The sequence below is a fragment of the Ambystoma mexicanum genome, chromosome 3q, assembly GCF_040938575.1.
Source record: "Ambystoma mexicanum isolate Mex_15411 chromosome 3q, UKY_AmexF1_1, whole genome shotgun sequence".
NCBI classification, from domain to species: Eukaryota; Metazoa; Chordata; class Amphibia; order Caudata; family Ambystomatidae; genus Ambystoma; species Ambystoma mexicanum.
The window spans coordinates 98,548,691-98,574,171 of record NC_090926.1 but is presented as its reverse complement, the minus strand read 5'-3'; the positions used below and the strand labels follow the sequence as shown (position 1 = coordinate 98,574,171).

The 25,481-nt window shown below is 48.8% G+C and overlaps 1 protein-coding gene across 5 annotated transcripts in view; it reads right to left on the bottom strand.

Annotated features, from left to right (window-relative positions):
• The window catches only part of LOC138582170 (protein D7-like), a 1,409,716-nt gene that overhangs the window by 702,559 nt on the left and 681,676 nt on the right, over positions 1 to 25,481 (bottom strand). For all 5 annotated transcript variants that reach the window (XM_069653210.1, XM_069653214.1, XM_069653212.1 and 2 more), the window contains one exon: positions 10,929 to 11,014. In XM_069653210.1, the coding sequence (XP_069509311.1) occupies positions 10,929 to 11,014 (86 nt within the window). The remainder of the gene's footprint in view (positions 1 to 10,928; positions 11,015 to 25,481) is intronic.

Here is a 25,481-nt window from a genome sequence, read left to right as displayed (position 1 = left end):
TTCCAGCCAAAGAAGATGCCAGCGGATACAAAACTATGCAGTAGGCATCATCAAAAAGGTCCCCTGAAGGGAGCATATATCGAGACAGAGACCTGCAGTGGCTGACCATACCAGACCGCATTAGCTTCAAAACGTGCACCATTGTTCACCACCGCCTTTATGGCAACAACCCCTACTACCTGAAAAGTGCAGTAACTCTCTATGCCCCAGGCAGAGTCTTCCGCTCAATGGACAAGGCCCTGGCCTCCTGCCCTGCTATTAAACGGACAAGAGACATGGGTAGATCATTCCCAGTTCGTACATCCCAGCTGTGGAACTCTTCCGGAGAATCCGAGACAGGAAAAACTTGAATGCAGTACTATTCAGCTAACTGCACTCTTACCTTTTTAATTACCCTTGTCCTGTTTCTATCTTGTCTTTGTGTGCGCCCTGATGCCTGCGGGCTGTCAGTGCATCATAAATGTATAAATAAACTTATTACATGTCTTAAAAATCACAAAGTACAGTGGGCTTAAATAGGTGTTTCAGGTTGACATTATCTTGCATTCTGGGACTTATAGTTTACCATTTGGGATGTAAAAATTCAAACCACAATGATATTCTTTTGGCTTAACATGTTGCTATAACTATTTACAGGTCATGTGGCTTTATTGCCCCCTAGTGGTGGAGGTGGCAGTCATTTGTTAACTAAAATAATGGGAGAGAGAAGAAACTCTTGCCCATCTTCTTTTGATGGCCCTGCAGCTAGAAAAGTAGGATGAGGAGGAGTTCCAAAAAAGTGATTTTATTTTTTGGTACGCATTCCCTCATTTTACTTTTCTTACTACTGGCCATCACAGAGGTGACTGGGGCAAGTGGTTCTCCATCCCATCATTTTAGAAATGACATTATCTACACTGAGTTCTACAGCATATGTTATGTGGGGTTAGCGGTAACCAGCAGGGCAGTGCAGTCATGAATGGTCTGTGCGGCAGGCTCCAGCATATGGATTAATATTGTTTTCAAGGGAGGATGTGCAGCATCCATGTATTAAGCTCTCTTCATTTTTGTTTGTTGTAGTAGTAGGGCAATGTGTCACCTCCCAACCTCCTCCGAAGCTCTAGAGGCAAATCCACCCCCCCCTCCCCATCTCCAGCAGTTACATTTTCTATTGAGCATTGGAGGCATCAACGCCAACGGGTTGCAATTTCATTGACTTGGTGCCTTTGCCCCCTTTTAGGTCTGCAGTGAGGGACTTAAGAGATACGTGATGGTGGCACTCAGAGTCCGAGAGTCTCAGGCTGTGAGGTACGCATCCTCGTCCCTGAAAACAAGGTAAGACGTCAAGCGTGGGGTATAATTGACTTTAGTATATGCAGTACATGCAAGCCAATCTTTCCACAATTCTGCGCCACCCTCCTGCACCAGGTTGGCAACTACGTGCAAATGCGGTCATACAACTGCTGGCGATGTCACTTCTCTATATTTGGGCACCCCGCGGGAAATTCATAAGTTGGCTCCCCTAGACATGCTTGACAACCTGTGGTGAACAATACACCCCTTCTGAATACCGGAGCGATAATAAAAGGGACAATACTTGAATGGAAGCGGAGGAGGAGAATCCCAAAGCTGAGGCGAGTCTCAGATGTGGGCATGTCGGCAAGGGGAGGAGCCATGCAGACCAGTGGAGCCGGCTACAGCGTGAAAAGAGGTGGACACTAGAGGGAGACGCTGGACAAGGAAACGTGCAAGGTCAGAGCAGCAGAGGCCACGCAGAGCTAGCCGGACATGGAGGCGTAACGATGTACAAGACATGGTGGGCCCAGAGGGGAGGACTGGGTCCTTCGATCCCAGTCTGAGAGCTAGCAAAGACAGGTAGCAACCAGAAGCAAGGTGTGGCAAACCACAGAGAACGTTGCAGTTGCTTATGAGATGAAACCTCCCTGCAGAAAGCACCGCAACATAGCAGGTACATGGGTTACCTAGGTCGGAAGGAGAAGAGCATGAGCGGAAAGGAACAAGTTACTTACCTGTAACTGTTGTTCTCCAGCGTGGGTCTGGCATGGATTCACATGCTCATGAATATGCCCCATCGTCAGGCTGGGAATCCTCGTTAAAGAAAAAATCTGTATCAGTTTCGTTTCTGATCTGTCTTTCTTAGTAGTACCCAATCACTGATCTCTGGGTCATACTGCCCCCAACCAATGACTGCCCTCTCCCTAAGCCCCGCCTCTGGCAGCCATCCTCAGATTTGGTAGCACGTAAAGTGGCAGTATGACCAAGTGAAGAGCCGCAGAGGGGTAGGCGGGAGGGTTCGCATGTGAATCCATGCCAGACCCACGCTGGAGAACAACAGTTACAGGTAAGTAACTTGTTCCTTCTCCAGCATGGGGTCTGCCATGGATTCACATGCTCATGAATAAAAGAATACATAGCAGTACACACATGCACAACCACGGGAGGTGGCAAAGGCTCAACATTAAGCATTACATCCAAAACTCAACATTAAGCAATTCTTACCTCCTCACCAGGCTCACCTTAGGGGAACAGGTTGTGCAGCACTGCTTGGCCGACCCTGGACTCCTCCCTGGAGTCCAGATCGACGGAGTAGAATATTGTGAAGGTGTGCGTCAACCTCCACATAGCAGCCCTGCAGATGTCCAGCAGGGGCACACCAGACAGGAATGCCGTGGTAGCAGCGATCGCTCTGGTCGAATGGGCTCGGACGGCCGGGCAGCGATCGGTTTGCCAACCGGTGACAGTGCATGATGCAGCCGGAGAGCCATCTGGAAATGGAAGTCTTTGAGAGAGCCTTCCCTTGATTCACAGACCCAAAGTTTACAAACAGCTGTGACGTCTTCCGAAAACTCTTTGTGCGGTCCACGTAGAACTTCAGCGCTCTAGCTACATCCAGCGAGTGCAAAGTCCTCTCGGCCTGTGTCGAAGGTGACGGGAAGAAAACTGGTAACACCAAGGGCTCGTTGAGGTGGAAGTCCGGCGGCACCTTGGGCATGAAGGAGGGTTGCGTCCTCAGCACCACCCTTGTGTCATGAAAAGTTAAGTATGGAGGCTTGCAAGATAGGGCCTGGATCTCTCCCACTCGTCGTGCGGAGGTGATGGCTACGAGGAACGCTTCAAAGGCGCCGAATGCATAGGCTCGAATGGGCCCCCGATTTCCCCCCCCCCCCCCCATGAGCCTGGTCAGCACCACATTAAGCTCCCACGCCGGGGCAGGAGCCTTCACCGGCGGGAACGATCGGAATAGTCCCTTCATAAATTCCTTCACCAGGCGATGAGACCACAAGGACGCCCGTCCTGTAGTCCTGGTATATCGGGAGATGGCAGCCAGATGTATTTTGATGGAGGCATGAGCCAGTCCAGCTTTGGCCAGCGACAGTAGGTACGGCAGTACTTGAGGGGCCGTAATCCGCAGAGAGTTAATCTTCTGTGCACGGCACCAGACAGAGAACCTCTTCCACTTATGACCGTAACACGAGAGTTGAGGACGCCCTGGCTTTTGCAAGAACCTCTCTGCAGTCAGCCGGGATATCGTACCCCCCAAACTCTAGTGCTGCAGGAGCCAGGCCTGCAAGTTCAGCGACTCTGGGTCGTGATGAAGAATGGCGCCTCCTTCTCTGGAGAGAAGACCCGGGAACCAGATCTGCCTCGGCCACGCCGGTGCGACGAGGATCATTCTGCACCTGGACTTCTTGAGCTGGTTGATGAGGTGGAGCAGCAACGGCAACGCGTATAGAAACAGGCTGTCCCAAGGGAACGAGAAAGCATCGCCCATGCTCCTCGGCTGCGGGAACCTGCTGACGAACCTCTGGCACTTTGAGTTCGTCGCCATCGCGAAAAGGTCGATCCGGGGTTTGCCCCATCGCCGAAAGAGCCGATCCACCTGGTCCTGACGTAGTTCCCACTCGTGGCACGAGCCCAGCTCCCTGCCGAGTGAGTCGGCAATGGTGTTTTTTATTCCTGCCAAGTGGAAGGGAACCAGAAACATCCCCTGGGCGACGGCCCAGTGCCACAGATCCTGGGCCTCCTTGGATAGGCCTCGGGATCTGGTGCCTCCCTGCTTCCGTATATAGAACATTGTGGTGGTGTTGTCGGTGAAGATCCTCCCCACTTTGTCCTTGAGGGACGGCAGGAACGACTTGAGCGCCCAGAACACTGCTCGGAGCTCCAGAATGTTGATTTGGAGAGACCTCTCCTCTGGGGGCCAAAGGCCTCTTCCGTGGAGATCTTCCGTGTGGGCCCCCCCAACCCTCCAGAGAGGCGTCCGTCGTCACAGTCTCCTGAAACGCTGGGGTCTGAAAGTCTGTGCCTGTAGTGAGGTGCGCACGGGTACCCCAGCATAGGATCGCCCGACGGAACTCCTCGTCGAGAGGGATCCTGTCTTAGAAGCAGCCCGTCGCCTGAAACCAGCAGGTGTCGAGGAACTCCTGTAGCGGACGCATCCGAAGTCTGCAAAGGGGTACAAGATAGATGCATGAGGACATCATCCCGAGGAGAGACTTGATGGACCTCACCCTGGCCACGTCCGTGGCTAGCAGGCGCCGCACCTTGCCCAGAATGGCCTTCGTCCTCTTCTCCGACGGGGAACAGAATTGCCCCACTGTATCGAGCTTCGCTCCCAGAAACAGTGCTACTTGCGACGGAACCAGGTGGGATTTGGGGTAGTTGATGGCGAATCCCAGTTCCGTGAGCAGCTGGACGGTCCTCGCTGTGTGTTCGACGGCGAGTTCTCTTGTCCTTGCCCGGATTAGCCAGTCGTCCAGGTAGGGGTAGACGTGGATCCCCTGCAGGCGCAGCCGCGCCGCCACTGGTGCCAGGCACTTGGTTAATACCCTGGGTGCCGACTTTAATCCGAACGGCAGGGCTCTGAATTGGTAGTGGCATCCCTGAACCACGAACCTGAGAAACTTTGTGTCCTTTTAGAATGGGGATGTGGAAGTAAGCATCCACCAGGTCCAACGACGATAGGAAGTCGCCCTCCTCCAGCTGTCCCAGCATGTCCTGGAGGGTGACCATCTTGAATTTCCACGCCTTGATGTACTTGTTTAACCGACGCAGGTCCAGGATGGGGCGCCAACCGCCATTCTTCTTTCTGACGAGGAAGTACCTTGAGTATACTCCGGAGCCCCGGAGCCTCCTGGGGACGAGCTCGATGGCACCTTTCTTGAGCATCGCCCTTACCTCCAACAGCAGTTGAGGGACGCGATTCGCCTTCCTGGGCACGGGAGGAATGCAAGGACACTTTTGGAATTCCAGCGAATGCCCGTTGGCCAGGGTGTCCAGCACCCAACGGTCGGTGGGGATGGACTCCCACACGCTGACGAACTTCGTCAGCCGGCCTCCCACCGGGGTGCTTTGTGGAGAACCCCCCAACGCCATGGCCGGTTCAGTCTTGCTTGGAGGAGGCCTTGCCGCCTTGGCCTCCTTGACGACGACGGCGGGATCCCCTTGCTTGCTGCAACCTCTGTAGGCCTCCTGGGAAGAGGAGCGGGCCGTCTGGCGGTATGTAGAAGAGCCACTGCTGGATCCCTTGGAGGCACCCCGTCTGCCTCCGGAGCTCCGAAAGGGCCATCGTTGTTGAAGTACCCCTAGGGCCCGGGCTGTCTCCGAGTCGGTCTTGATGGCCTGGAGCGACTAGTCCACCGTCTTCCCAAAAAGGTTGTTGCTGTCGAACGGCATATCCAACACTCTGGTCTGGATGTCCTGGCGAAAGTCCGTCGCCTTGAGCCATCCTCGCCGTCGGAGTTGCCCAGTTGGCGAAATCCGGTATCGGCAATGTCCGTTGCCACCGTTATGGCGTGATCCGACGCCACCTCTCCTTCCTGCAGAATTTGTAGGGCCTCCGCCCTCTTCTTGTCCGGTAGGAAGTCTAGCATGGGAGCTATCTTGCAACCAAAGCTCCCTGTCGTAGCGGGCCATGATCGCTAAGGCATTGGCCGCCTTAATCGTCATCGCCGCCGACAAGATGACTCATCGTCCCATGGAGTCCAACTTCTTGCCCTTGCTGTCCGGCAGGGAAGTGGAAGTTGAAGCCGCCGCACCCGCTGCTTTCTTCTTGGCCGCTGCCGAGACGACAGAGTCCGGCATGGGCTGGGCTCTGGAGGCACAAGGGGGCGGCATCGGGGACTCGGTACCTCTTCTCGTACCTGTCCCTCTTGGCGGGTGTTATGGAAGGGTTCTTTAGGATAGCCAGCCCCTTGTCCCAGATGTCGTCGAGCAACGGCACCGTGAGGACAGTCTTCCTCTTGGCCTCTCGTCGTTGGTAAAGAAACCCTTCCTTTTTCTGTTCTTCAGGGCAGAGCTGGAAGAGCTCGGATGCCCTGGTTATCATGGCGTGAAAGGAGCCAATTTCGTCGGGTGGAGAAGCCCGAGGGGGGGTGATGACGGGATGTCTGTTGCGTCATCGCCGCTGTTGTCGTCAGTCCCCGTTGCTGTATCCTCTCTAGGGTCCGGCGAGGGGGATGAGGGGTCCACAGGCCTCGCGGGCACAATGGGAGGAGCGGGGTGGACTCTCCTCCGCTTGTTCGGAGGGCTTCCCGACGGGCCTGGTTCTGGATCCTCCGTCGGGGTCCGTAGTAACCTCGTCCTTATCTCCGTAAATAAGGATTGGATCGCCAACAAAATGGCCGCCGAGCTATCCTGGGGTTCGGGTAATGGCTGCGACGAGGGACTTCACGGAGTCTTAACGATGGGCTGGAAAGAAGATTCCCTCTGCGGTGGCAGGGATACTCTGGGCCCAGAGGCCGTTTCCACTGGTGTAGTCTTAGCCGGCTTTGCCAGGGTCGCAGCGACTACTTCGATAGAGGCCTTTGCCGGCTGGATCAAATCCCTCACCACCTTAGGTGCGTCCTGGGCCTTCGCCTTGGGGGGGCAGGGTCAGCACCTCGCTCCCCTTCGGGTCCCTTCGAGATCGACCGGGGCCGGTCCAGCAGCTTACCCAGGTTCTCGGGCTTCCTCTTCCCCGAACCAGAGCGCTGGCTCGTGGTTGAATGTGCCGGAGAAGTCACGCCCTGCTTGGCAGCTGAAGAGCCCAACCTTTCGGCGCTCCCGGTGCCCATGGACTCGCAGTGCTTGGCCTTCTGTTGGGCCCCCGTTGCCGGGGCACCCTCACAGGACTTAGAAGCCCGCTCAGACATTTTCTTCGCCTTCTCAACTGCTGTGCCCTTCTCCAGCCAGGCGGCGAGGCGGGAACGACGATCTTGTTTGGTCTGTTCCGAAAGGTTCTTGCAGAACGCACAGTCCTTCTCCACGTGCATCTGGTCCTCATGAAGGCAGTAGAGACATTGCGAATGCTCGTCCTCCTTGAAAACATTTTGTAATCCTCATCCAGGGCAGCACCTGAACAGCTTAGATCCGGGCGTCGAGCTTCCCTTGTCCTGGGCCATGTCCGTTGAGATAGGCCGCAGATCTTCTGGAATCCTCCAAGAAGCGTAAACTCGATGAAAACTTCACCCTTGAGGGGCCTAGAAGAATTCCGAAATGGGTCCCCGTTATCGGAAGTAGAAACGGTGGAGCTGGAGGCTTGATTAAACCGAAAAAAGAAAATCTCCTGAAAAAGCGCGGAAACACAGCAAAAACTCGAGAGCTAAAGCACGAGGACTCCCAACACTTGAACGTGCGGTAAAAATCTGAGGATGGCTGCCAGAGGCAGGGTTTAGGGAGAGGGCAGTCATTGGCTGGGGGCAGTATGACCCAGAGATCAGCGATTGGTTACTACTAAGAAAGACATATCAGAAACAAAACTGACTTTTCCTTTACCGAGGATTCCCAGCCTGACGATGGGGAATATTCATGAGCATGTGAATCCATGCCAGACCCCATGCTGGAGAAAGAGTGAAGGACTACACTAGCCCCATCCAAGGATCACAGGGACTGGGGAGACAATCTAATGTGACAAGTCAAAGATAACAGGAGCCGGAGAAACCCGATCAGCATAAACCTCCAGAAGAGTCATAGGGCCCCAAGACAACTAAGAACCAGAAGCAGATAGTGGTCAGAGGAACCCTAGTGAAGCAAGTGATACATTGCGACAGGGAACCACAAACAAGACAGGGGCACAATAAGCAGACGGAAAAGCATAGAACGGGAGCACAACAGCACTCTAAAGTTGGCTGAAATGTGGAGAGATTGACCAAGTTGGTAGAAAGTAATCAGGGAAATATCCCTACACCAAAAGAAGTCATTTTGTTTAACTTTTTTGAACTTTGGGAAATTTTGAAGAACATTTGATAAACCGACAAATGCTTTGAGAGGAACATTTATAAACTTCTAGCCATTGGATCCCTATCTAGGATGGATTCTTGGAACAGACGAAGATACCATTGTGAAAAACCAAGAGTGCAGGGCACTCAGCAAAAATGTAAGATATGTTAAGTGGTAGGGCCAGTTTAACAGATCGGTTTGGACAGAGGACTTTATTTTGGACTATAGTTTGGTTAGGAAGGGAACTGCTGTTTAGTAGTAGGGTCTGAGGAGGTTTAATTTAAATATAAACTACAGTCAAACATTTCCACTGGTCCACATCCTTCTACTGGCTTGCCACAATGCGCATAAGGCTCAGATCCACATTAAAAGCTCTTTCCCACCTGGAGGCCTCAACCAGAATAGAATGCATTGGGAGCCTCTGCAGAAAGACCATGTTGCTAAAAACAAATAAAGCCCAGTAATATCCGACATTGCCAACTCCGACCCAATCAGACATCTGTTACAAGGGATTTAGCATCTTTAGTTGCAGATTACAAACGTAATTATTTATTGTGCGTCACAGTACAAATAATTATTTACAAAAGTAATGCGTATTATGCATCACATTTTTTGCATGTGACAAAGAATGACTACAAGTAGGAGACCAAATATGTATAGCCATATGTGATGTCGTTTGCGGAGTTATAGTTCTACATCAATTGTGGAATAAACCAGTTTGGGCTTTTGGGTCCAATTAAAATTGCAGTTGGACACAAGCCCTGTGTGTGGAATATGCACAGTTAAACAACTTGCATGCAATACAATCATCAATTGGACACATTTAGCCCTGCATTTATGATACATAGTGTTATACAAAAGATTGCATGCAATACAAATGTGTTGAGAGTTCCATTTTGGCATATTTTTAGGTAGCAGAAGTAAGGAAAAATGAAAAGGTGTGAAAAGGAATTGGGATTTTTCTGCACCTATGGTTTTATTAGGCCTTTAACATTTCAAATTCAGCAGTTACTTTGCATAGCATTTACTGTTTGTGCAGAACAGAAAACATGACCATCCTTAAAATGTCTAGCATTGCAAACTGATCTTTACACAATCGATTATTTTTATTTATTTACTTGTAAAGCGCGGCCGAGCCCTGGAGGAACTGGGCGCTGTTGCACATGCGTCAATATACAGTCAATGTTACAGGTTGCAAGAGTATATTTTAGTATTACAAGTTATATAGGTATTATATTACAAGGGGTGGGAAGAGTGGTTCAAGGCATAGGTTATGCAGGCATGTTAGAGCACACAGTAATTTGTTGACATAGATGATGCACAGTAGCATTTAAATATTGGACAGTTTAGTAGCATAAAGATAGTATACAGTATCAATGCATATATACAGCCAGTACTGTGAAGCCAGCTCCACCCACACGTTGTTGGTTACATCGTGGTATATTAACGCAGTGTGATTGCGCGATTCTTGTTGGTCGCGTTGTGGCAGGAGAAAGTATCGCAGATATATGGGTGCCTGGTTGTTGAGGCACTTAAGGGTGAGTGAAAGATTTAAGATCCATTCTTTGTTTAATGTTTAGCCAGTTTATGCTCTGTCTGGTTGCAGTGATATGCTGTTGTCTTGGAATATTGCAGGCTGATCTAATAACATTTTTGCAAAACTTGCAGTTTATATTCTGTTGGGATGTGCCCAAGTATAGTGCATTACAATAGTCAAGTTTGGATAAGACTAGGGCTCTTGCTACTGAGATGCAATTAATAGTAGTCAGGTAGGGATGGCAAACTGATGAGTTTGCAAGTATAGGCGGTAGATAAAGCTAAAGCATTAGTTTGTCTTGTAAGTGAGAGTGCTGAATCAATGTAAATTCCTAAGGTTTTCACATCGTTGGCTACTTTAATGATATTGCCGTCGATGTTGAATGATTTGAAGAGGGTCCCTAATTTGTTCAGTTTGTTGAGAGAGGCAAGGTGGAGTAATTCGGTTTTGTCGTCATTTAGACATACATTATAGGAATATGATTTAGTTGGGTAATGCTACCATGCATTTATTATAACGTTTTTAAAGCTATCAAGCTACTAATGCTCATTATGATGCAGTGAATTCAACTACTCTGCCTGTGGCAATTCATTCTGGTGACTGAATGTTGAGTCACACTTTAAGGTGCAACTGGTTTTAAAGCCCCAACACACCCACTAAAGCAATCTACTTTTCTAAAACAACCACGTGAAGCACAAAGTAACCCCCGGAACTTTGTTTGTAGCACTAGACATGTTTTACCACAACACAAACTGCCTGCCCTTGTCAAGGACTGCAAGCAATTTCCTTATTTGTTTCTTTTGATGTGCGTCCTAAAAGTATAGTTGTAAATCTCAGATTACTTTTTGGACTCATTACTTTATGTTCTAGGAAAAGGGTTGAATTGTGTTTTAACTAGATCAAAGCAGAGTATACAAACAAGGGCCTTGAATAGTTCAATCTTTCCCATGGTCTGCAGGGGGGCGCGCACACACAAATTCATATAATCCCTCCCGTTGCTGGGGGGGGCACTGCCCTTGGCCTGCATGTATGATGTGCAGGCCTGACCAATCATTACATACTGGCACGCCACCGCCAACATTTTACCCAGTGAACACTTTAAACGTTTTCCTCTATAACAATGCATGCATGTTAAACAACCATAAAGCATTATTTCAATTGACTGCACCTGCTCACTCATAACCGGACTTACCAGGTTTCCATGGGTTGGTTTTGGGAGACCAAGGAGGGGACATTCGTCCAGTCGCACAATTTGGGGGTGGTTCTGGTGTTTTAGCTCTAACAAGGAGAGAAGAAAAGACAGGAGAATGAAACTTTTACTGAAATAAATCCAGTTGCCTGGTCACATGGTCACAAGAAAATAACACTGGTTTGGTAGGATATCCATTCTATTCAGCCCACGGAAATGGACTTTAATTTATATTTTGCCTAATTTGCCAACTCGGTCCTTTTCTCTTCATCTCGCTCTCCACCTGTGGTGTCCCCCAGGAGCCCATCCTGTCTCCCTGTCTCTTTAATATCTACTTGGCCCCTCTAGCCTACCTGATCTCCACTTGCTCTCCTAACTTCCAGTGTTATGCAGATGAGACAGCTCTCCTTCAAACTACCCTCCTCCTCCTCGCTCATTCCCGAATGCCCCACTATTCAGACATGGTGTACTGCTGCCTATGATCTCTACCTTCATGTCAGTAAAACAGATCCTTCTCATTGGGATCCCTGCTCCCTCTTTTCCTCCCACTCTGGCCACCCTCCATGGACTCCTTCACCTTCCTGTAGAGCAAAAAACCTTGGTGTCATCTTGGGCTTCTGTTCCTTGTCCCCTCACATCTCGGACCTTGTAAAGAAGGTCCACTTTTAGCAGCACCTCAGAGGCATTCTCCCTTTCCTCACCTTGTCCCAATGTCTCCAGAGGTCTGGTTCTATCCAAGCTGGACTACTGCAACAGCCTCTTCCTCAATCTGCCCAACTCTGCCCCCTCCAACTAAACCAGAATATAATTGCGAGACTCATCAATGGCCTCAAGCCCAGGGGCTGCATCTCTCCAGCCCTAAAGTCTGTCCACTGGCTCCTCATTTGCTGCAAGGATAAGGTTTAAGACCTTTTGCATCATCCACAAGGCTTTCTGGGGCTTGGGACACTGCTATATCCAACTCTTCCGCCAAAAATATCTCCCTGCTAGAGCCCGTCATTGAGCTCTAACATTCTGCAGATCAGACGTTTAGAGAGTGAGGAGGGGGTAGATATCCATCCTCCGCAGGTGCCCTGCTCCAGAATGGCCTATCTGCCCACCCACCTCCTCAGATTTGAGCCGGATCTTTAAGTTCCAGAAGCTACTCAAGATCTTCCTTTTCACCACCACCTTCCTTCTTCCCTGCTAATTTTTCCCCTCTGTCCCTGACTGGCAGCCTGGGACTTTCAGAGTCACACAGAGCAGGCCCCACCCCTGCCCAGTCTACCCCCGTCCTTGGTCTCCCCTGACCCTCCCCCACCCTCTTCATCTTGCACTTGCCCATATGGGTCTCACCACCTGCACTTGACTGGCTGGGCTTGAGCCATTCCAGTCCCCTTACTCCCACTTTGCTTGTTCCCCCCCCAACCTCCTTCCCGACTCTCCCCTTCTCACTGGACCCTCTGCCCTGATCCTGCACTACCCCTCCTACCCTCCCCTAGTACTTCTCGCTACTGCACTTGCAATCTGAAGGGCAGCCTAGTAAGATGGTTTACTTTGTTTCCCCTGAAACACATCCCCTAGCCGTCTTGCTCTTTGAAATACTGGTGTATAGGCGCATTATAGATAACCAATAAATACATTAAAAACAATGTGTGTTCCAACAAGGAGCACCAATTGCAGCATGGATTTATAAGTGCATACGGACAAGCAATAAGACTTCAGCTGTTGGGAGTGAAAGGTTGACGAGATTAAGCTCCCTGCCAACTATGCCAATGGAGTGTCCTAGCTACTTCACTCAGAAACCCCACCAGAAGTGTTAACATTTTTCACCCAGAGGAAAGATGTCCAATTGCTTGCTTGCCAATCGCTTTCCATTCCTCAGGCAGGGGATAAGAAAGTTTACCAAACACATGCTCGGCACTTCCTGCAGCCCCAGAGAATAATGGTAACAGTCATGAAAGCTACAAAAGCACTGTTTCTAAAACACAGTAAGTGGATCAGGTGGGATAGGAGCGTGGTTGGATTGGGATGCAGGAGAGGTTCCTTTGAATGCATGTGTGAGCGGGGGAGGAGTAGGGAGTTGCAATTGTTGAGCTGGATTAATAGAATCTGACAGAAGTTAGGAGGCCACACTAGTTATAGTGAAGGGGCAACTCTGAGGGTTGCCAAAACCCAATCAAAGTACTTGGATGAGCAGTCAAGGCTTCTTCTCAGGAGAGAATGAGTAGTGAGGGATCCTCAATGAGTCCACACAGTATGGCACAAATATTAGACAGCAAGTATAAACAGTTATTTATTATAGGCATTCTGAACACACTGAAAAATGAATCGAACAGGTATCGCAGAATACACTATGAAACAATTATATACATTCACCATTGTTTCATAAATCCATCAAATAACATCTGCAGCAAAGCAGATAAGTAGATAGCTGCAAAAACGATGGTACCAGATCACAAGTCAATAACCTAACTTAAACAGTCCAGAAACTAATAAGAATGGGGCCTTGTGCTCAAAAGTCAAAGGAGCCACAATGTTTCTCACCAGAATGGTGCCTCTGTAGGTATTAGGTTGTTTTACAAAAGTACTGACTGAGACAGCACTTAGGAAAGTCCCACCTCGGGTGAACAGGGTTATACTACTTGGTTTAGCCTGAACCACACACAAGGGTTTGGTAGAATTGTGAGCAGCCAGGCTTGGCTTAAGGAGGGAACACTGATACACTTAGTGTATATATGAAATAAATATAGGTTTTATATAAACTCCAAGGCACACTGTTGTATGCAGAGAACGCATCGGGAGGTACTGTGTAAACTTAGCACACAGATATTCAGCCCCTTGGGTGTGCAAAGCACGATGAACCAGACAAAGTTTTAAAGACAATGCCTTGGGCAACTGGTAGCTAGTGCAACGACCGCAAAACCAGAGATATGCGAGCACCATATGGGGATCTGGTGGCGACCCAGGCAGCCATATTCTGTAACTGTTGAAGCAACTGAATGAGTCCCTTTGTTTGAGATAAGTAAAGGGAGTTACAATAGTCTAGACGACTAAGCACTTGGCAGGTCATCGGAGCTCGGTTTTCCCACTGCTGATTCGGGTCCAAGAAGCCCAGAAGCTGCGAGTGCAGGACGAAGTTCTGGTCGGGGATAGCTTGGTGCAACCGCTTCTGGATGAACAATGAGAAACACCACTGCAGAGCTCCTCAGTGCACTCGACCAAATGCAGGAAAGTCAGTTTTGATTAAAGTTATGTTGGGAGGGGACCGCCCCTCCCTCCTTCCCCCCAGGTGCTTTAAAATGAGGGATGCATTCGAAGCACTGATGGGCCTGGGGTAAGGGGAACAGTCAGAGGGATGCCTTCCCGTTAAACAGGACCCCATTTTGATATAACCAAATATGGTCCAACTACATGATGCAGCCCAGGCCGCAATCAGCATCGCTATTTTGCGTAGATATTAGTAATCATAGGTAGAAGGGAAGGCCTGCACAGTAAATGCTGCATTGCATGCACTAGGCCTAAATGCACGAGACCACAAAACTCCTGTCATGCCCAAGCTCCCATGAGGACAGTTAACACCCCCACCCACCACAATGTTTATTCATTGTTCCAACAGTGTTGCAAAGATGTGATTTTTACCAGAGAGGAATGTGCCCTACAAGGCCGCGATCAGAGAGTGGCGCCTGGTGTGCACATTGGCCAAAGCAGGTTTTGGTTTATTCCTGGGTGACCACAAGTTATAGCCCATATAAATGACTAAACCCTAAACCCCTGAATTCCATGGTGCCAGGTGCCCTTGGACCACCAACCCCAAATTAATAAGTCCTGAAATGTTTGAAGAGGACGGACAGGGCCTATCATTGAAGCGACAATCATGCGATTTGTACTGTGAGGTGTTGGGAGGGATACATTATAGCTTAAAATGAGGGTGAGACCTTGGAGCCGGATGGCGTGGAAGGGAGTGGGTGAAATGAGTATGAAGGTTAGAGTGGCCCTAAACCTCCTTTGTGTGGGTCTTAAGGCCTGCCAAGTGCACAGTAGGAGTATTACAACATGCTCTATAGTAGGAGTATAGTTTGTTTTCTGAACTTCGATGTAAGAAGATGAGCCCGCAGCACCCACATGATGGAAGACGGATGGACTGGTACCAATAGACTGGCATCCCTTAGGGATAAAGGTGGTATGTGTATAGGGTCCATTCATTCAGCCGCGCAGGTTTTTACTGCATGTTATGTCATGATGCTGTGTACCTTTAAAAGTTTCTGCTTGTATCTTTTTGGCAGAACGTTCTTAGCATCAGTTGTTTGCTGTTGGTCTCATCTGTGTGTGAGATTAAAGCTTTTTATACTTACAAGATCTACTTGGGCCTTTCTTCCCTAGCTGGTTGTATTCTGAGCGTTTAGGCGCGTGTCTTCAGTCACCGACGCACAGCAACAGGCAGATACAACGATGCCGCACTCAGTCGGCTTTCTATCTCAGGTCCTGTTAATGCTGGAATGCTGACATTTCGCAGGAGGTACTCTGGTAGAACAAGCTGCAGTTTCCTAAAGTTCAGAGCTGAATCAATGCCTCCACTGCGGTACAGTGGCGTAGCACAAAATTAGCGGCCCCCTGCAAGCTATGCTGGGATGCCCACCTCCCAAACCCCCCCCCAGCTCAAGAACAAATCACAGGTTGTGCCACACTCGGGGCCGGCCTAGATTACCATGCTTACGCAATAGCGTGCTGCTACAGAGGTACACCGCACACTGCACTAGGAGAAAGGCATGTGTTTTAATGCATTTTACAGCACACTTTCTGCAAGAGTTTGCAATTGTTTTGTAGGGTACCACCATTCCAAAAATCCAATACATGCAAGTCACCAACAGTGCAAAGGAACATTAATGTTTCAATTAATGTAATGCTTTGCCATTAAAAATGCCATGCCACAATGAAAACCTGTCCAACTGGCTGCACAATATAGACCAGTCTAGACACGTAACAGTAAAGTATGCCAATCCACATTTGGCCATACTTAGCTAGACTGGTTGCACCAAAATGCTAGTCGAAGCAATAACACATTATGGTTGTTTTATTAGATGCCCAGAAGAATATTCAATGCCACAGTAAGAAACAGCTAGACTGGCAGCACCCAAATGCCAGTCTAGCAAGGTAATTGCTTTATCAGATATGTCCAGTTAAAAAAAACGTCAAGCCAAACTAAGAAATTAATACCACATACCATGGCTGCTTAGGCTGCACATGGATGACCATCACGATTTACTGTACAATTTTTGCCCCACCCAAGCCCCCCACACATCCCCTCTCCCCCTCCCCTCCTGCCCAGTTAGGGAGAATTCTCAGAAATGTGCTATTCCCTCCACCTTAGAGACCCCCAGCAACTTTGCTGGATTTTGAGGCCTTGCTTTTTTTTAACCTGAGAATGACCCTTTTCCCCCACTGTATTTTAATGTGATTTTTGAACTTTGTTTTGGTTATGGAGCCTGACAAACTCCATGGGCATCATCTTTTCCATTGTGTCACATAGCACCTACAGTGCAGTGACACATGGAAGTCTACCAGATTTTCCAAAGGTTTACATACTTTCTCTGGGATAAACTGTTTCCTAGAGCAGTAAAGTGAAATTGACTACATAAATTGCAACTTTCTAGACCCATCACACACTATCTTACAATAGGGTGCTGGCGGGGTTACTTAATATCCTCTTTATCTAGTTTCTCATGTAACATTTTTTATGTTCCCCTTTCCTCACTGAATGGCTGGTGGCAGTGGTTTACTTTTAACTACCATGGTGTGCATTTACCACGGGCTGCGTTTGCAGCTGCCGTAAAGCACCCAAGGGTGCCATTTTTGTCAAAAAGGCCCCAGACTTCTTGTTTCGCCATTTCTTTGTGGAAAGGTCCTTCTTGAGATTTAGTCTGCGCGCCAAACCAGGTTTAGTTCCTTTGTTCGCTTTGCCTTTGGCGGGATTCATGTGTGAAGCCGACCTCTGGCTCCAGGGTGTCTCGCCAGAGACGGAAGTGAGGGTGGTGCCCGAAACTCTGTGCTTCTAGGAGACAGAAATGCACTCTTAGGCGATTGGCCGGCTGGCTGTCCGACAAGGACAGCCACCATGCTGGCTGACTGACAGCTGGGCTGGAATGAATGGGAGAAACCTGCATAAAAAGCAAGGCTTTTTGGCTTGGAAGGCAGATTCGACCATTGGACGAAGGAATCCGAAGAAGAACTTGGAAGAGAAGCCTGCTGCACCTCCTGGACCGTTGGCTTGGCCGGTGAAGCCATGCTGCTGTGCTGAAGCTCTGAATTTGCCTCGACTAGAGAAGCCCTGCAATGACGACTTCTCCCCTTGAGTTGGTGGGACCAATCAACTCCAAAGTAAACCATCTGGACATCCTCTTGCTGCTGGAATCCGAAGAGCCAGGGAGATGAACACCAGATTGTGCTTGTTGCTTTAAAGTTGGCCAAGAGCTCCAGGACTGACCGAGCCCAAGTCACTGCAACAGAGTGCTGGACCCAAAATGCAAAGAAAGCCCATCTCAACAGCCAAGAGTCTGTGGTGGTGCTATTTGCCGAGACGCGAGGAGCTGAAACCGCACAGTGCCACTGAATAGAAGTTGGTCCTTTTCTGTCGCCGACCATCCTGTTGCAGTGCAGGAGTCTTCCAGACGTCCTCCCTCTTGTCCCCATGACCGAGGCTCTGGAACACCCGATCTGTAGAGCTGCAAGTAACAGGACCAGCTGGAACAGTTTCTTCTAACCAAAGTTACTGTAAAGCCTAAGAACGTACCTCTTGTTGGGTAACCTGACTTGTTCTCAGTGGAGACCTGTCTTTGTTGCTTCTGTAGAGTTGCTAACAGCTTCTTTACCTCCCAAGTCTAATCAGCTTGTGGCCCTACTTTGATTTCTTCTTTTCTACAAAGACTTCTAAAACATTGATCAAGACTCACCTACCTGCAAGAATTCCTTCAGCTCACAGACTTTTGTCCTATTCACTTTGGCCTGGCCTGGCTCCCTGAATAACTTTTTCCCTCTGACTGTCTTCCTTCCAGGAAGGGGTTAACTTACTTTGCATTAGGGGTTACCAAAAGCTTCATAATATTTGTGAGATCTCTTGTTTTCTCCTAATAATCTTTTTCTTGGACATACTCCTAAGTATTGCTCTAAATGCAACAGTGATATATTAATGTCATTATTTAAGTCACCTGAGGGTGTAGGAAATGTCTGCCATCGCAAATGGGTATTTGTGGATTTAGAGAAACTAAGTGTGTATTTGAGAGCATTTGTGGGTTACTATTATATTGCCCCTTCTGAAGGCTTACTCAAACTGACAAATTAATAATTGTTTAATCAAGACACCTTGTTTGTAAGAGTTTGAATACTTGCCACTGTGAATCTTTATGAAACTCCCCTACAGCTCACATGGGCCCCCCTTGAGGGGGCCTAGCTGCTCAACACGCTACCAACCTGTGTAGTACAGACTTGTAACAAAAGTTGTGTTCCTATTGCCAGGTGGTCAGGGTCGATGTAATGCACCCAAAGGGTACTGCATACAATCTTGCCTAAGAAGGCCATTTGCCTGGGGCCACAACAGTGTTTGTGTCTCCTGTGTCTGTGTCTCCTTCCTGTGTTTGAAGCCCATGTACTTCGCAAAAGCCCAGAAGTCTTGACTTGTGACAGGTGGTCCATTGTCGGACTTCACCTGCTGGTGAATGCCATAAGCAGTGAAGATTCTGTCTAACACGGGGATGACATGGTGGGCCGCCGTGGATCAGACCACTTGTGCCTCGGGATATCTGGAGTATTGGTCCATTACTGCCAATACGCATTTCCCCCCTTTCAATCGGCCCAAAGACGTCTACGGCAACCTCCTCCCACACTCCTCCTGGTAGTGGTGACATGTTCAGTGGTTCAGGATGTCTGGTAGGGGTGATTAGGCAGCATGTAGGACAGTCTCATAGTAAGTCTTCCACCATTCCATCTAGCTTCGGAAACCATACCTTCTGGCGCAGCATTCTTTTTGTCCCTCATGTGCCAGGTCTAGCTGAGCTGACTTGGTATGACCATCTTGTTTCCTTTGAGGAGTAGATTATCCTCCGACATGGCTAGCTCTTCCTTGACCAACAGTAGACAGTCCACGTCTCTTCTCGTCCGTCGACTCCCCCTTACTCCTTTCCTTAGGTGTTTGCCATTTAGCAGTCTTCAGTCCGTCCATAATTATCTGGAATGCAATGTCACTCTCCGCCTCTTTTGCCAGCTGCAGGGGATCTATGCGCCTTGTGGGACATCTGCTGGATGAGATATCTAATGTACTATCTGCCACCGACGGTTCTGGCGCATGCTCCTGCATGGGGTGACGTGATAGTCAGCCGGGTCTGCCTCCTTCCCTGGTCTGTTAATTATGTTAAATGCAGTCTTGAAGCTGCAGACCCCACCGTGCAATGCATGGTGGCATCTTTGCTGTTCCTATATGGTAACCCACAAGCAATGCCTGGTGGTCTGTTATGATTGTGAAAGGCTTGCCACAGAGGAACAGATGGAAATGTTCGCAGGCCCACACAACTGCCAGGCTTTCCCTTTCCACGTGGGAGTAGGCTTGTTCAGTTTTTGACAAGCTTCTGCTTGCATATGAGAAGATGCGCCTGTCCTGAGTCATCACGGCTTTTCTGTGCAAGTATGGCTCCCAGGCCTACCTGTCGTCGTGATTTTCTGTCTGTTGTGCCAAAGACTAAAAGGTTGTTGCTGTAATTAACAGTTCGAAATGTGTTTAAATGGCTGTGTATTTCAGCTTGGAAGATTTCAGCCACTGAAAAAAAGCCAAAGCTTAGTCTTTTGTACCTTTATAAACCGAGATGGTTATAAAGGTGGTAATGTACCTGCTCTCGGGGCTTAGAACCAGCTGATGGTACCCTTTATTCATGTCCAGCTTAGAAAATACTTTGGCTCCTTTGAGAAGATGAACCATGTCAAACGTGGAGCCAAATGCCACTCCCGTTTGATTGCTTTGTTTGGTCTCCTAATGTCCACACATAGCTGGATGGCCTCTGACCCTTTCATTGGGACAGGCACGATGGGAGACACCCAGGGCGTGGGCCCGATGCCGGCTCTATGATGTCCTGGCGTAACAGCTTATGCAACTCCTCCCCCCGACATTGGCTATTCACTGGGGTTCCCCTATAATGTTGACCCACTGCCCGTACATCTGGGTCAATGTAAAGTGTGATTCTGGAGCTTTCCATTTCCCTTGAATAAGGCTGGGTAGAGCTGTTCTATTCTCTCCACGGTATCCATCTATTTGTGGACCATGAGTTTATAAAGGACATGAAGGAGTTCCATTTTGATCACTGTCTCGAAGCAAATGATGCACCCAGACTCTGTAGGAGTAGAGATCACATGTATTGGTATACTCATTGTCTGCGTTTTGTATCGACAGCGTGCCTCAAATTGTCCCAAGCATTTCAGGGTAGTTTGAGCCCTATGGATAGATATCCACTTCCACTGGGTGTAGGTATGGTACTTGTGTTAATGACTGGTATAGCTGTTCGCTAAGGACATTGCCAGTGGCACCTGTGTATGAGAAATTCAGTTTGTGTCTCATTTAGTTGCATCCTAAGGTGGGGCTGTGTTTGGTCGCATTTTGATTTCCTAGCATGTAGAGATGGCCTTTCCTTCTTTGCTCCCCTTCTGGAGGGTGTGTATCCGTTGGGGATTGTTCGGCTAGGTAACTGATATGGCATCTTGAATGGCGATCCTGTCGTGTCGTGCTCGTCCGTTATGGTCTGCTTTCTATCCCGACCTCTCTTCCTTCCTTTCTCTTATCTCTCCTCTCCTGTTCCTTTCCCCGCTGAAAGGATTGTACAGCCACGTGAGGTTTTGGTTACCATGGTGGTAGGCCTCCTGCGCAGCCTGCTGGTCGTGCCCTTGTAGTTTTCTCACCCAAGCCCTCTTGCCAGGTGGCATACAGACTTAAAATGATTTTCTTCTCCACAGTCTGAGCAACGTGGTCCAATCGTTGGGCATGTCCCCTCATTTGGGTACTCAAAACCGCATCTATAGCGGAAAGGTTCACCCGCTGCTCTGGAGGCTCCCGCTAGCTTGTGCACACTTTCCGGTTGTGGCACTTGTCCCTTTCAGTTTCCAAATGATTCCACTAGCGAGTTAATCGCCATTTCTGCCCTTGCCAGCATGAGAATATCTTCCAATGTTTGTTCCTTTTGTAACAATTTTCTCCTGATTGTTGGGACTCAACCTGCAATGATCTGCGACTGTAGTGCCTCGGTGTTGGAATAGTTTGCAAAGTAGGAATGTTTCATTTTACTGCATAGTCTCATTACGAAGGCATCTATCGTCTCCCTTGTTGCTTGCTTCGTGGTGTGGAACAAATGCCTTTCGTAGTCAATGTTGGTATAGGGTGTAAAATGTGGCTAGAGCAGTCTTGAAACCCTGGATCATGGTGGAGTCAGCAGGGAACTCAATTATATCTTGTGGCTGGGTGGGCCTGCTGCCAGCTTCAACAAGCATAGTTGACATGCATCTTCCACTGGGCCAATTGCCCGTACATATTAATCAAAGTCCCGGACCCATCTGGGTCCCCTGTTGCTGGTATCCGTGACATTAAATGTGCCTGGCAACTGCACTGCCAGGGAGTCAGACACCCTCTGATGGCCCTGCGGTTGAGGAGCCACTGGAACCGTATCTGGGATGTCCTGGACTGACATGTGGGATGCTCCTTGGGCTCCCTCCCATCTGTGCTGGTTGGATGTGCCTTAATAGTGTGGAGTGTCACATGCAGGGCGCGGCCCCCTAGATAGACATGAGCACCGCTCCTGATATCCCTAGCCTCCCTGGGTCACTGGAGCACTCCCCCAGTCCGAGACTCCTTGTGGTCCGACTGTAGGAGTGGTTTGCAGCTGCCTCTTCGAGGAACGAGTACTGCTGCCACTGTGCCTCTCCCTCAGGCCCAACCAAACTCGGCACTCGCCGCCGCAGCCCTGGGCTCTGAGTCACCGCCCCTGGGCTGAGCGCTGCCCTCCGCGGTGTTCTTCCAAAGATTGCGTTCCCCCGACATGTGGGTAGGGTGGCCACAGCCGCACGCGTGGGCTTTATCTCGTCGCCAGTGTTGGGTCGGCAATCCCTTCAACCGGTAGCAGGTCACTTCAATGCGCGTAAATAAGGCCAAGACGGAGCTCTGCTCTCAACCTCTTTACTCCATCTCCTGCATACATGCACTCCACTTCCCGCATCACTTCCCTTCCCACACACTTGTCCCGCTCTCCCGACAGTACACCATTGTTATGTATTTTGTTGTTGGTAGTGGGTCAGTGCCAGCCATGGGAATTATGGTAATCATCCCTTCCAGGACCTTGCATCCAAATAACCCTGGGGACAAGCAAGGGACAGAAAGAATGAAATGAAAGTAATTGGACCAGAAAGCAGTCTGGGTCCCAATGCCTTCTCCCTGCAAGGGCACAATCACAAGGCCCACATAGGATGCACAAACAATCATACTCTGCATGATTACAGGGTATGTTTACAAAAAAGCTAGACAAACAGGGCAAACAACCACCAAATTAATCTCATCCAGTGTGTGAGAGACTGGTTTCTTCATCTCATCTCCCAGGGCATTGCAGGTTTTCTAGGCATTCCCAAATCCTGTCCCAGCACAGATTCTGCAGATACTCCCCAGAGGAACTCTCGTCTCTTCAGCCAACTGTCATTATAGAGGCCATCTGCCTGGGTGAGGTGGAGCCAGAGGTTGTTGAACCCCACTTACTAACTGTGCTGGTCCCTCTCCCTCCCTCTACAAAGCTTCCCAAATGTGGTCACGAGACCATTCCTCTGGTGCTCTTTGCTCCACCTCCCACCTTCTGGTCTTGGGTTGACCTTGCCAGCTGGAACTGCTCTCCTCTGCGCTTCTTCTGATGTTATGCTCTCCTCCTGGGATCACCTCCTCCCGTTACTTTTCCCTCATGTCTCCAGCAACTCTCAGGTAGTGTAAAGAAACCCAGATAAGCAAAGGAAAAAAACCAAATACATTCAATAAATGAAGAAAAAAAAACAATTTTATTTTTAAAGAAATAAAATCAGCATTTGCGTTATGGAGCAAATGATTTTTAACCCTCTCCATAATACTAATTTATTTGCAAAGACTAAAACATTTAAATTCTTTGCAAATGCAAAATGCAAAGACAGGTGGTGCCCCGTACACTACTTTACACAGGAGAAGGCCAGAGCATAAAACGCCCATGCCTCATTTATTTTTTATTTGTATGCTTATATAGCGCTGAAAGCCCACAGGCATCAGGGTGCAAAACTAATCATACCGGTAACATATCATACAACCAACACAAGAGACTAAACACAGACCTCAAACAAAACTTAATCAAGCAATGAGAAAGATCGAGTAGGGCCTGAAGTTGCAGAAACCGGTCAAATGAACAACAAAGCTAGGGTGAAAGAAAATGGTTATGAGAAACTACAACAATTAGCTGGTTAATTCAATACAATTCTAAGGTTTGTGGAGGAGCATGTGTGCTGTGATAATTAAAGTTCTATTCAAGTACAAAGCTGCTGGACACATCCCACGATGATGCAATCGGTATTGTCAGTAGGACACCACTTATCAATTTGCGTTCTGTGGAGGATTTTTAAGTCTTGCATTCTTACACGATTTGGACCCAGAATGGAACTAAGCCAGGCCAAAATGTTTTTTAGGGCCTCCCTGCATTCGTATTGGCTTGGCAACATTAGTGATTATAAATTCCTGGGATCCAGGACAAAGCTCCCTAGGCTCAGGTCCACAATAGTAGCCATTTTGGATTTTCTATATCAAATATCCTTGCAGGGGGGGGGAAGGGCGACCAAGGAAGGTGACTTGCTGGTGACGTGGTAACTTCAAGATACATTGTCCCCCCTACCTGAAACGGGAGTAACTTCACCTGCGAGGACCCACCTGTATCACGAGACGCTATGCAATCTGTGATGGCCATTCTTGGAAGGAGAAGTTTGTGAGAAATGTTCCAGTCTCTCAATTTCAAAGTGATTGAGCTTCGAGTTCGGCATGGATGAGGTGAGCGTGTTGGAACCTACAAGTGCCACCCATCTTTGAAAATCCCTAATATTTCGAGCAAGCCACAAGGTACTGTAATAACTGGTCTTGGAGAAGTCAGCAAGGCTCTGAATTCTTGGGGTCTACCGTCCCCTTATCCATAATTGCCACTGCATTTTGTCCAAGCCGATTTCCCACTTTGTCTTCGGCTGAGTTAGCACCGGATGGCCTCTCTTCAGTATGTGTCCCTCAGAGTAATCCACTTCATTCTTCTCATCCCACCAATTTATCCCTCCTTTGTTGACTTGGGAGTTAGCTGTCCTTGACTGCGGGGGCATAGAATTAGGTGTCAGATGGTCAACAGCATTGTATTCGACAGTGAGGTCCTTCTGAAGCTCATTGCTAAGCTGTTCTTGCTGGAGTTTTAATCTGCGTTTGGCACTAAGAGCTGACATACGATAAACGGGTGCTGTTCCTAAGTAGTGACGTCAATTGAAGGAATTCCTCCCTACTCGTGGTAATGGAGAGGGTGCTAAAGGGACCCAGCCCTTGGGTGGGGCCGGTTTCCCCTTCGGTGGTCAGGTCTGTACACCTTTGTTCATACCGGACACAGAATGCGCCCTCGTCACTGTCATGACTTAAAAAGAAGAAAGTGGCAAATCGCTGTGCTTGCTCAGCACCAGAAACCAGGTCACTATTATGCACCAGAAAAAGGCACAACCAGCATGATTATGCTTACCCCGCAGGTATGGCAAAATGCAAAGTAGGCGTAGCTGCGGTCCTCGCTGCCATGACTGCTCCACTCTGATCCTCCACCGTGAAGATCAGAGTAAAGCACCCTACACAAAAAAACTTCAAGCCGTACTGCCTAACATGGCCACCTCCAACGCCGACAAAGGGTCCCAATATGAGAGCCTTCACTCAGGTTTAGCTTTGTGAAAGGCATCAAGGAGACTCCAGGTGAGGTCACACCCTTCAAAATGGCTTTGGGGTACCAGTTAATCCAGCCCTGGAGCCATTCTGAATTGCTCTTCTTTCCTGCCTTTGTCTGAGGCCAGAGTCAGAGTGCCTACCCTGCCCTCTGCTGGATAAAGGAATAGGCAGAAGGAGGGGTGAAGGGGTTCTCCTGACCCCCTGACCCTCTTCTAACAACGTGATGACATGGGAGTAAGAGGGAGAAAGCCCAAAGAGATCACTGCCGAGTCCTGCTCAGGTACTTTTTTTTAAAATAAAACAAACATGCACAATATGTGTGTCGAGAGTTGCCCAAGTGTGAGAGTGTGTGAGTGTGTGAGAGTGTGTGAGAGAATGAAGTGTTCTGGCGAGTGCCGTGTGTATGAGAGAGTGGCTGTATGGGTGCATGACTCCTTGGGTGAATGCTGTGAATATGTATCTGAGGGACGGATTTTGAGTTCTGGTTAAAATATGAAAAGTGTCTGTGTTTAAAAGAAACTGCTCTAATTTAACATGGAACTTGCAATCAGGCCCTGAATGTGTGCGTCCGTGTAAGTTGTCTGGTGGGTGTGATG